The sequence below is a fragment of the Crocuta crocuta genome, unplaced genomic scaffold, assembly GCF_008692635.1.
Source record: "Crocuta crocuta isolate KB4526 unplaced genomic scaffold, BGI_CrCroc_1.0 scaffold219, whole genome shotgun sequence".
Classification (NCBI taxonomy): Eukaryota; Metazoa; Chordata; class Mammalia; order Carnivora; family Hyaenidae; genus Crocuta; species Crocuta crocuta.
Genome location: NW_027551572.1, coordinates 9,483,413 through 9,496,808, shown reverse-complemented (window position 1 = coordinate 9,496,808; position 13,396 = coordinate 9,483,413). Strand labels below are relative to the sequence as shown.

Below are 13,396 nucleotides of genomic sequence, written 5' to 3'. Positions count from 1 at the left end.
GTCTGACTTATTTCACTTAGCTTTATACCCTCTAGGCCCATCCATGTTGTTGCTAATGGCAAGTTCTCACCCCTTTTTATGGCTGAGTAATATTCCATTGTATGTATAGATTGTGTGTGTGTGTGTGTGTGTGTGTGTGTGTATGTGTGTGTAAATGGCACATCATCTTGATCCAGTCGTCTGTTGATGGACACTTAGGTTGTGTCCATATCTTGGCTATTGTAAATAATGATTCATTGAACATAAGGGTGCATTTAACTTTTCAAATCCGTGTTTTTGCTTTTCTCTGGTAGGTACTCAGAAGCGGAAGTTGTTTGATATTTCTCCTTTAAAATTTTCAATTTTTAAAGAAGCTCCATACTGTTTTCCATAGTAATTGCATCAATTTACATTCCTACCAATATTGTAGAAAGGTTCCTTTCTTCCACATTCTTGCCAACACCTGTTATTTCTTTTTAGTACTAGCCATTCTGACTAGTGTGTGGTGATATCTCAAGGTGGCATTGATATTCATTTCCCTGATGATTAGTGATGTTGAGTTTCTTTTCATGTGTCTGTTGGCCATCTTTGTGTCTTTTTGGAAAAGCATCTATTTATGTCCTCTGCCTGTTTTTATATTGGATTATTTGTTTATAAAATAAGCAAAATGTATTGTGAATTTAAAAAGCGGAAAAAGAAAAATAGTAAACTAAAGGCTGGCAAGTGGTATATGTGATTAGCAGATTTTCTGTTTGAAGCTAGCTTTTTTTGTATGGTCTTCTGAAGTTAGGCTGAAAATCTCAATGAAGCAGGCAACACAGATTCAGCGGTTTGACAATCTTAATTCTGTCTGCAATCTTAATTCCTCTTTCATGTAACACAACACTTATAGGTTCCAAGGATGAGGATGTGCATATGTTTGGGAGGCTATTATTCTGCCTGCTATACCATCTAAGTTGGATAATAGGCAGTTGGAAATTTAATTGTGAAATGCAAATGGAAAGTAAATTTATTTCATAGATGTTTATTATGCTCACATTCTGGGCTAGTTACTTACCAAATCCTGGGGCTACAAAGGTGCAGTTCCTGTTTAGGAGCTCTTGGTTCAAAGAGGTGCACTCATGTAAATAATCTTAACATACTAAGGACCGGAATGAAGGTGATAGGTACAAATCACAATGCATTATAAATTTTAGTAACAATTTATTTTAATAACATGTTGGGAAAGGACTCTTCAGGTCTACTTCACATGCAAAGATTAGAAGAGAGAAACAGTGGGGTACTTAAGAGACTGCAAATGGTGCTACATGCCTGGAAAAGGAGATAGTGTTTATGTGAGGGAAGGATAATTATGAAGCATTTTGTATGCGATACTCTGGAGTTTGGGACTTTACCATATGTGCAACATAGAAAGCCACAGGAGGCTTTGCATTTTAGAAAGAACCCCCACCCCTTTTTTTTTTTTAAATATGGAGAATGGATTAGAGAAAACAAGGCTGAAGACATGGAGATCGATTAGGATATTATCTAATATAGGTAAGAGATAAAGGTCCGTAGGACATAAAGTTGTGGCAAAAGAGTTGAAAAAAGAAGAGATTTAAGAAATAAGATTTAAGAGTAGATTGACAAGATTTTATGACAATTAGATTTGGAAAGTGGAGAGTGGGAGGAGGGGGTCCAGATATCACTTAGGTTTTTGGCAACTGGTTAGATGTTTCAAACAAGATAAGAAACATAAGACTTGGAGCAGTATGTGTGTGTAGAAGATAATGGATTTGCTTTTGGATTTGTTGAGTCAAGTGATATCCAGATGATACGGTTTACAGGTAATTGATTATTTCATATGAAGCTCAGGAAAAAAGTTAAGGTTATAGGTACAGATTAGGAATGATTGGGATGTATAAGATGATAGTTATTTAAACCATGAGATTGAGTGAAATTGCCCAGGGAGAGAAAACAGAGTAAGAAGACCTGTGGCAGAATCCTAGAGAATATTAACATTTAAGGGTAGATGGAAAAAGGAGGAGCCCAGGAAGAAGAACAAATGATTTGAGTTAAAAGCAGAACTAAACTGTCATCTAGAGAGTTGAAGTGTAGTTAGAGATGCATCTGTTGTCATAGTCTGCAAAGAGTCAAGTGAATAGAAGACAAATAAGGCCATTGAATCTGATAAGTTGTATGTATAGTAGAGTTCAAGGCATTGTAATAAAAACTGGGATTTGTATCCTGCCTCCATCTCTTATTTTACTGTGAGAATTTGCGAGTTACTTAGCTTTTGAGGTTTGGGTTTTTCTTTTGAAAACTAAGGATAAGAGTTATCTCAAAGAGTAGGTCTAAATATTAGATGAAATTATTAAACTCATATTAATCACCTACTATAGTTCCTAGAAGATAATAGGGATTTGATAAAGAGTAGCTGTTAACAGTAATGGTATAGGTTTGTTGGTAACCAAAGCAATGGTATCTTCAGTGTTAAGTGTTGAGTGATATTATGGTAGCTAAGAAGGACAAAAAAAAACAGATTGTGTTGGGTTAAGGAGTGAAATGTAGGGGAAGTTTTTCCTCCCTCCCCAAAGCTTTGCCTCTATGGGAAGGAAAGGTTATGGAGTAATTTTGTTATTAAAGTCATTCACCCGTTGAGAAAACAGTCTTAGTGGAGAAATAGGGCAGAGGCTGAGTTTAACATAGCCTAGCATTAGTAGGATATGTAGAAGATGATACAGTGAATATAAACTTCAGAAAATTTTGAAAGTAAAAAGAAGAGATGTCAGATCCATGCTCTTTATTATTTTGATTTTTTAAAGGAATTATGTAAATTTAAACAGTAGAGACCAAAATTTATATAAATTTAAAAATGGAAACTCTCCTGAAGTTATATCCCTGTATCTCACCTAACTACATTTAGTAATCACTTATAAAGAGCCTTATTCACACTAAATTTCAAAATCTCCACATTTATATATGTGCATCATGAGGCTTTTTCTTGACACTTTTTCTTATGAGGCTTAGAACTGGACATAGTGTCCGGTAAACCTTTGACTAGTGCTAGGGAAAATATGAGGATTTATTTTTTGACAAATAACTTTAGGAAAACATTTAATGTGTACATTAATGTTTACATTTTATTTTAATTATGGCTTTGGAAGTTCTAGGTTGCTTAGCTTTTGATTTATTATAATTGCTGGCGAGTTTAGACGAATACTACTAAATTTATTACTTATTAAGTACCTGTGCTTTGGTTAAGCCCTTTGTGTTGCTTATCTCATTTAATCTTTACAACAACCATAAGAGGTTAGTATTCCTATTATGAGGAAGCTGAACTGAGAGTTGGCATCAACTTGGAAAAGGCTGCATGCACATCTAATAAACAGGGTAGAGCTGAAACTTAAATCCACACAGCTTGATCCCAGAGTCTGTGTGTGTGTGTGTGTTTTTTTTTGAAGTTTCAAGTTTTTATTTAAATTTCACTTAGTTAAAATACAGTGTAATATTAGTTCCAGGTATAGAATTTAGTGATTCATCACTTATGTACAACACCTAGTGCTCATCACAAGTGCCCTCCTTAATACTCATCCCCCATTTAACCCATCCCCCTCTCCCCTCCCCTCCAGCAGCCCTCGGTATGTTCTCCATACTGGTTTTACTGTTTGCCCCTCTCTTTTTTTCACCCCTATGTTCATCTGTTTCTTAAATTCGACATATGAGTGAAGTCATATGGTATTTATCTTTCTCTGACTTACTTCTGGCAGAGTCTGTGCTTTTTAACAACTACCTTGTTTTATCATTATTTTAAAATTTGTTTTTTATTGTAATATACTGGTTTTTAATCTCAATCAGATTCTTTTTTTTTTTTTAATATTTTTATTTCTAGGAGAGAGAGAGAGAGAGAGACAGCATGAGCAGGGGAGGGTCAGAGAGAGAGGGAGACACAGAATCTGAAATAGGCTCCAGGCTCTGAGCTGGCAGTCAGCACAGAGCCCGACGCGGGGCTTGAACCCACGAACCGCGAGATCATGACCTAAGCGAAAGTCGGACGCTTAACCGACTAAGCCACCCAGGCGCCCCAATCTCAATCAGATTCTATTTGTTTCATTTTGAATTTAAAAATATAGATATGTACTCATACTTGTTGAATGTGATTTTTATTAAATCAGTGATTGATCACTGATAAGGAGGTTGAAACATCTGTAGTGAAGACTTGAATTTATGGAATACTCCTTATGATACTTTACCAGATTGATAAGAAATGCTTGGTAAATCTTTTTGGGGGATGGTATTTTACATCTAATATAATACTTAGTTGAATACCATAAACTTTTTAGAGAAATTATAATACAAAACATTTGTGAATGGCAGGTGACTAAAAGTAGATAAATCTTAGATATTTTAAATTGAGACTATCAGAATATTTCACAACACCTTACGAAATATAGATCGGATATTGTACTACTAGGTACTTTCACCTATTGCTATTCTCTTTGTTATTTGCTTTTCCTTTGAAAACAATGACACTGTGTTTTCTCCTTTTCCTGATTCTCATATCATTTTTCTCCCTTTTCTGCCTAAATTTAGATTTAGAAATTATTAAGCCAAGGGTCTCTTTCATGGAATGCTGGACATGGTGTCCTTTGTTAACTAGTTAGTTACAGACCTCATCTTTCAGTAGTACATGACTGATGTTAAAAGGGTACTTTAGTTAATTGCCCCAGGGTACATGCACATTCAGAAGTTTCAAGTCTTAATAGCTACTTTTAATATAGTCTAATACATATTAAACTTTTATTTATCTGGTAGAAAAATGTCTTTTTGAGTTATGGTTTATCTGAAAATTGGCTAAAAAATGATTTGCAGTACCTGATACCTTGTTTTTAAAAATTAATTCAAATGAACAAATCTTAATATAATTTCACTGATCTGAGTACATTTTGCAGGATTTTTTTTTTTTTTTAAGTAGACTCTACATCCAACGTGGAGCTTGAACTCATGACCTTGAGATCAAGTGTTGCATGCTCTACTGACTGAGCCAGTCAGGTGCCCCTCAGTAGTTTTGGCAGCATTTAATGGCTTTTCTAATGTGTAACCACCTTTTAAGGTGTTCCTTGGGAGTAAAAGATAATTAAGTAACCAGCTACTTTGCAGGAGATATTAGGATACAGTTAGTCCAGGTAAAATCTGAAAATTTCTGAACTGCATGGAAAATTACCAAATACAAAGACGGTTCCATTTATATAATGATGATCTGCTTGTAATTTATTATTTCAGTGGGCTAGGATAGAGACTGAATTAAGAGCCAGAGGAAAATTAGTTGGTCTCAATAATAACAATAATAACAGTCTAACTGGTCATTTGAAAATACTTTGTGTGAAAATACTGTCATCTGAAACATTATTCAATAAATGTGAGCTATCAATACAGACATTATCTTATTTAATCCTTATTAAAATTATATGAGTTAATATTATTATGCTAAATTTACAGATAAAAAAAGAGGTTTAGTGAAGTTATCCAATCTGAGGTCTTAAAAAGCTGTAGGATTCTAACCAGACTTTTCTGATTATAGGGCCCAGGTTCTTAGCTAGTAGGCTAGATTGTAGTTAACTGAAGTCTGATGCTAGAGATATACTTTTTGTTGCAATGAACTTTTAATGAAAATCTGTAACTGCCAAATAGAGTCCAAACTTAAAATATTTTTCTTCTGAAGTATGCATTTTTACCAGTTATGCCAATTAAAATCTAACTTCTTTAGTTTTAGCCTATTGTTTCAGAATTTGTGATAATTTAAGGTGATATGTAGAATTAAAAAGCTATAAGCACTTTTTTACTTGAGATCTTACCATCGACATTTCAGTAAGATATTGGTGGGAAGGGGAAATGATAGAAGTGAGTTTTATGTTATGGAGTAGGGAATCATGAGACTTTCTGTAAAGGGCCAGATAGTAAATATAGTAAATGGCTCTGACAGTCCTATGATCTCTGTTGCAAGTGCTCAGTTCTTCTAAAGCAGTTATAGGCAATATGTAAACAAAAGAGTGTTGTCATGTTTTAAAAAAACGATAAAAAGGAGCAGGAGTCTGGATTTGGCACCTTTACCAACCCCTAAAACAGAAAATCTTGTAATTTTTGCAACTAAAAGATGAGATTTATTTAGATTTATTTGTGATGATACTGTTTATGCAGAGTGGAAGTTTTCCTTTATTGAATGTATTGGCCAAAAAATAAAATTACCAAAAAGATAGTAATAATATAAAGAGAGTGGGAATGGTATCTAATAGTAAAGATTACTTTTTCAGCATTTCTGTGACTATTTAGATTTAGTAACTCATAAATTATTTGAAGATTCTAGAATATACTTATTCATTCATTTCTTAGAGTTATGTTTTCTTATCTTGAAAAAATCTGCCATTTTCATTAGAGTTTTCACTAATTCTAATAAAACTTATTTTCCTTTATCATAAATTAGGAAGGATTACTATAAAAAGACATGACACATAATTGGAGATGGTTTTATTTTCTTTGAATTTATTTTGAAAAGTGATATCTGTAGATTGAGGCTTTTTGTGTAAATATATGGAGTTGGAAGTACAGGATCAGAAATGGAGTACTCTTGTTATGGTCAGTTTTCAATGTACATTTTATAGATGTCTTATTGCAACAAGTCTTGACCCTAGAGACGCTTTCTGGTGCCACAAAACTTCAATAAATGTGTCATTTGTGGTATTGACTAATACAGATAGTAAATTGAAAATACACTTTTTAATTCTTATTCTCAGAGATTCGTCAGCGAACTGCAGCTCAGAGAAACCTTTCTCCAACACCAGCAAGCTCTAGCCAGGGCCCTTCTCCACAAGTTCCAGTGTCTCCTGGACCACCAAAGGATAGTTCAGCCCCTGGTGGACCCCCGGAAAGAACTGTTGCTCCAGCCCTATCATCAAATGTGTTACCAAGACGTCTTGGATCCCCTGCTACTTCAGTGCCTGGAATGGGTAAACAGAGCACTTAATGTTATTTACAGTTTATATTGTTTTCTCTGGTTACCAATAAAACGGGCCATTTTCAGGCAGTATGGAAATGGCATTTCATTTGGAAATAGCAGAGCAGTTATCTGATTAAGCAGGAGTTCCATATTCAATTAGCCATAACTCTTTACAGCTGGCACCTTGTGATACTGAAACCTATTTCTTAAGCTCATTTAACTGTTATGGCTTCTTTGTTTAAATGGCAATAAAACTTTGTAGTATTCTGTAGTCAACAGTATAGCATATCTTTTTATATTCAGATTTAGAATGGCTCCAGATTTATATAAAATGGGGATAGAAGAGAGCACTTTTGGAATATATTCATGCTTTTTGCTAAACCCTTCACATAATTTTTAAACATGACAACATATTCCAGGAAGACATTTTCTCCATTGTGGTATACAAATACTATTATTGTTAATTATGGGCGGGTAGATTTTCTTTTATTAAGCCTTAGAACCTTAGTATTTTCTGACAGATACTTTAGCATAAAGTTCTATTAAATTAACACACTGCCTTTACTATTTCATTTCTTTGGATTTTCGTTTCTTTGGATTTTCTTTTTTCAGTGTAGGAAGATCCCATTTTTGGAGTGTAATAGTTTATGTTACCCTGATTATTATTTCTTTTGGAGTGTGGTGTACATGGAAATCTACTGCTTCAGCAAATCACATTATTTTATATAAATTTCCATGTCTACTTCTTGAATATGATAGTAAATTATTTATCTTATGTTTATTAAAATTTATTTATTTATTTTGAGAGAGATAGAGAGTACATACACACGTGGGGCAGAGAGAGGGAGGGAGAGAATCTTAAGCAGGGTCCATGTTGTCAGTGCAGAGCTGGATATGGGGCTCGATCCCTGAACCGTGAGATCATGACCTGAGCTGAGTTGGACGTTTAACCAACTAAGCTAACCAGGGCCCCTATTTATCTTATTTTAGGATATTGAATTCTAATTTAGATGACTTTGTTATTTCATGACTAATTACCAACCTATAATTTATAATGATTTTGAGGCTAGTCAGTAGTTGATATCAAGTATTCAGGGCACTTACATAATAAGTAATCTAAATGTTACTATGACAGAGTTTTTTCCTGCTTTACCTTCAAAAAAAAGGAGCATAAGATTTTAGAAAAATGTTAATTTATAAGCAAATTAAGAAGCTGGCTGCAAATGAAATGCATATAAATCATAACTTTTAAAGTAGTTACTGAAAAAATACTTTTAAATTTGACATATAATGATGTCACTTAAGGCAGCTGTATATTTTGTGAAAGTGAGAAAAATTAAGTTGAATGAAAATTATTTATCTTTCTGTTGTTATCTAATTGATTTGAGATAGCCATGATTTGTAAGGTTGTTAGTTATTGAAAAGTTATGAAAGAACTTTTTTGGCCTGAGAATGCATGAATTATATGCATTTGTGTATCTAATTAGTTTTAAGGAAATAAAAGTATATTTACTTATTTTGAGAGAGAGAGCGCGAGCTACCTATATAAAGTAATAAAAACGGTATTGCACATACAAGAATAGGGTTATAGAGGGAACAATGGTCTAAATTTCATGATCATGTAAATAAATCATATTTTACTAAATTTCTTTGTTTTCCATGTAGAAGACTATTTAAGTTGTACATTGTCAAAAATATGAATGAGTTAAATGATTTCTTATAGAGAAGATTAATAATTCATTTTTTCATTATGGCATACTTGTGGAAGAGAATCAATCTAATGTGTATTACCACAGGGCTCCCATATGTTTGAAAATTAATAACCAGCAGGTACTTGATAATTTGCCAAGCTGTGTAAAAATGACCAGTATTTCTACAGTGATTGCTTTTGATGTTTGTATTAATTACTGTTATCCATAATAGCATGAATATGAAGATGTGTTATTTTAAAAGTTATCAGTATGCATAGCATTTAAGATATTTTTTATGAAGTCTGTTATTTTATGTATCCAAATTCCTTAATGGACATTTTCATTTTAAACATGTAGAAGTAAAATATTCTAGCAAAAGTTAATTTGACTTAAATGATTTCAAGATATAATTTGGCATACTTATTCTAGTTGAAAATTTGATAATGAGTGTGCATTATCTAAGTGTCTGCATTCAGGTTTACTTTTTGATAATGGTTGAATATTAATACAAGTAAATTAATATCTGATAAAATCTGAAAAATGTTCTTGGTTTGATATATGAAGAACTTATTCTGGAACTTAAATTTCATTTGTTAATTGCTACAATTTTGACAAATTGCTACAATTTGCCCTTTTTTAGATGGTAACAGCCTGTAGGTTTGTGATTATTTACAAAGCAAATCTCTTTTATTATCCTTTAAAATGTTAATAGAGTCTTGTTAGTCTTAAGCCATTCTTGAATACTTTAAAGTTTTTGTCAGAAAACCTTGTATCCTTGTGTTGCAAGGCTTATTCCAGCAAGGTCTCATTTTGTTGCAAAGTCTTCTGGGAGGTCTTCATGTAAATCTTCATTGCTGCCCATCTATTGTTGTGTTCATCCTGCCTTTCTTTACAAAGGCAAACATCACTTATTTTATTCTCTCACTTTCTTGTTAGTGCTGCTTTCTGTGTTGTCTCTCAGTTCTGAGTATCTCCTACAAATGATTCTCTTTGAGCTTTCAAAGATTGTGGAGTTACAGTTCATAACTCTTCATTTTTGTTGTCAGTGTGTTTATGTGATGTAAATCATTAATTAAAACTAGGTTATTGGGACGCCTAGATGGCTCAGTCAGTTGAGCATCTGAATCTTGATTTCTGCTCAGGTCATGATCCCAGCGTTGTGGGATTGAGCCCCACATCAGGCTCTGCACTGAGCGTGGAGCCTGCTTAAGATTCTCTCTCTCCCTGCCTCTCTAGTCCCCTTGCATTTGCTCTCTCTCAAAAAGAAAAGTAATGAAAAAGCCTCCCTCCCCCCTCGCCAAACTGGGTTATTCCTTTACTCTCTACTCTCCATTTATCTCTTCTGATATTGCCTAGTTTATTACATGAACACAGTATATCTATTTGTTTAAATCTTCAGTTTTTCTCAGTAATGTTTTGTACTATTTAGTATATAGACCTTGTATGGTTTTTTGGTCAAATGTATATGTAATTATTTCCAACTTTTGATCCAATGTAAATGGCTTTGTTTTGGTATCTCCAGTTGTTCATTGCTAATATATAGAAATACAATTGAATTTTGTCTTTTGGTCTTATATCTTGTAATCTTGTTAAACGTACGAGTTTTATTAGTTTTTTAATAGATTCTACAGTATTTTCTACATAGACTCTAACATTGTCTCTGACTAACGGTTATTCCACTTCTTGTCTAATGTGGATTCCTTTTATTTCTTACTCTTACCTTATTACACTAGCTAGATAGAACCTTTAGTACAATGTTAAGTAGAAGTGTTTTACCACCTGGTTGGTGCAGATGGAGTGTGTGACTTTTGATCTTGTGATTGTGAGTTCAAGCCCCACGTTGGGTATAAAGATTACTTAAAATATTAAAAAAAAAAAGTGGTAAAAACAGATTGCTGATCTTAGGAGGAAAGCAGTTACTTTTTTGCCATTTAGCATGATGTTAGCTGTAGGGTTTTTTGTTGTTGTTTTGTTTTATATAGATAGTTTTTATCAGGTTGAGGAAGCACCCTTCCATTTCAAGGTAGCTGAAGATTGTTAGCAATAATGGACAATGGATTTTATCATATTTTTCTGCATCTCTTGAGATGCTAATAATGGGGTTTTAGTTTATTCTTTGTTTATATGTCTGTTCATATAGTGAAATACATTGATTTTTAAATGTTAGACTGTCTTGCTTTCCTAGGGTGTATCTGACCTAGTCATGGTGTTTTATTTTTATATATATTGCTGGGTTTTATTTGCTAAAAGTTTGTTAAAAATGTTTGCATTAATTTTTCTTAGGGATATTGATCAATAGTATTTTTTTTTTCCTAGTAATGTCTTTGCCTGGTTTTGCTGTCACAGGTATGAGAAAGTATTCTATCATCTTTAATTTTATAGACAAGTGTGTGGAGAGTTTATATTATTTCTTAAATGGTAGAATTTACAGGTTGAAGCATCTGACTCTGGTGTTTTCTTTGTGGAAGGCTTTTTTTTGTTTGTTTTTATTTTTAAACTAAAAATTCAGTTGGAAAAAATCTACAGACTAATATCCTTCAGGAACATAGATATAAAAGTTCTGAATAAAATTTTAGCATACTGAATAATTACCTATTTCTTGCTGAGTAAGCTGTGGTATTTTCGTATTCTTTCAAAGGATTTGTCTATTTCACTTAACTTTTGAATTTATTGGCATAAAGCTATGCATTATACTTTTATTATCCTTTTGATATCTTTATAATTTAGATTTATGCCATTTCTTTCATTCCTGATGGTAGTATTTTTTATCTTCCCTTTTTTCCTCTGATTAGTCTGACTTAAGGTTTATCAGTTTTGATCTTCTCAAAAGAACCAGATTTTCTCAAATATTTTTATATTTTCTATTTTATCAATTTACTCTTTTACTTCATTCTGTTTATCTTGGGTTTCATTTGCTCTTCTCTTTTAGTTTCTTAAGGTGAAAGCTGAGTTCATGAATTTTAGATTTACCCGCCTTTGATAGATGTTTAGTGTTATAAATAATCCTCTAAGTACTGCTTTAGCTGCATATCATAAATTTGATATGTTGTTTTTTCATTTTTATTCAATTAAAAATTCCATTTTTAATTTTTCTTTGAACCCTGGGTTATCTATATGTTATTTAGTTTCCAAATATTTGGAGATTTCCTTGATGTATTTCTGTTGCTGATTTAATTCTGTTGTGTTCAGAAAACATACTTTGTATTATTTAAATCTTAAATGTACTGAAACTTGTTTTATGTCTCAGAATATTATCTGTCTTGGTAAATGTTTTATATTCACTTGAATACATATTCTGTTCCTGTTGGGTAGAGGAGCTATGAATGTCAGTTAGGTCAAGTTGGTAGCAGGCAGTGTTGTTCATGTCTTTTATGTCATTACTGATTTCTGTGTTTATTCTGTCAATTGTTGAGAGAAAGCTGTTGAAGTCTCCAACTGTATTATTTTGTGTATATTAATAAATACCGTTTTATATATATATATATATATACACACAGATATACTATTATATGTATATTATGTATACTATTGCATATATATTATGTATACAGTTGTGTATACATATATAGTATACATACATACCCAATGTATATTTATTTCTTTTTGTACTTCTGTTTCTGCTTCATGTGTTTTGAAGCTCTGTTATGATGCACATATATGTTTAGGATTATTGTGTTCTTTTGATAAATTGACTCCTTTATCATTATAAAATTACCCTTTTAATCCCTGATAATGATATTAATACAACTACTCCAGATTTCTTTTGATCAGTGTTAGGGAATTAATATATATTGTTTCTGTTATTTATTTTTAACCGATTTGTGTGTTTGTATTTTAATTTTTTTTTTTGAAACAACATATATCAGGTCTCGCTTTTTAATCTATTCTGATATCTTTGGCCCATAATGTGGTTATTTGGGCTACATGTATTCAACATGATTGGTATATTTGGGTTTGAGTTTCAGTCTTCTGTTGTGCCATTAATTTTTATTCTGTTTGTCCCTTCTGTTCTCTTACTTCTCTGCCTTCTTTTGAATTGAGTATCTTTTATTATTTTATTTTATCTTTTTTCATTGCCCCACTACCTGTATTGCTTTTTTATGTTATCTTAATGGGTGTTTTGGGGTTTACAGTACATATCTTAGCTTAATAGTTCACCTTCAAGTGATATAATACCAGTTCACAAGTAGTTTGAGAATCTAACAATAGTATGTGTACATTTCTCCTCTTCTGGACTTTGTGCTATTATTGCCATACATTTTACTTCCAGATATGTTGTAAACCATAAAAAATAGTTATTTTCCTTTAAGCTATCAATTATAAAGGGATTTAAATAATAAAATTTTTATATACCTACTCATCTGGTAACCATTTCAGTTATGCTTCTTTCCTTTTGTAGATCCCACTTTCTATCTGGTGTTATTTTCCTTCTGCCTAAAGGACTCCTTCTAACATCTTCATGGTGCACTTCTGCAAATGATGAATTCTTTCAGTTTTGTATGTCTGAAAAAGTTTTCACTTTGCCTTCATTTTTAAAAATGTTTTTGCTAATACAGACTTCTAATAGTTTTTCTTTAAAAATATTGTTTTACTATCTTTTGGCTTATTTTCTGATGAGAAATCTGTCATTCTTATCTCTGTTTCTCTGTATATAATGTACCTTTTTCTGACAGTGTTTAAGATTTTCTCCTTATCACTGGCCTTAAGCAATTTGATTATCTGTCCCTTGGTGCAAAATTATGTTTCTTGTGCT

At 32.4% G+C, this 13,396-nt stretch overlaps 1 protein-coding gene across 1 annotated transcript in view; it reads left to right on the top strand.

Annotated features, from left to right (window-relative positions):
- The window catches only part of LNPK (lunapark, ER junction formation factor), a 71,495-nt gene that overhangs the window by 46,331 nt on the left and 11,768 nt on the right, over window positions 1–13,396 (top strand). Inside the window, exon 9 of the mRNA XM_077751207.1 lies at window positions 6,750–6,962. Within this exon, the coding sequence (XP_077607333.1) occupies window positions 6,750–6,962 (213 nt within the window). The remainder of the gene's footprint in view (window positions 1–6,749; window positions 6,963–13,396) is intronic.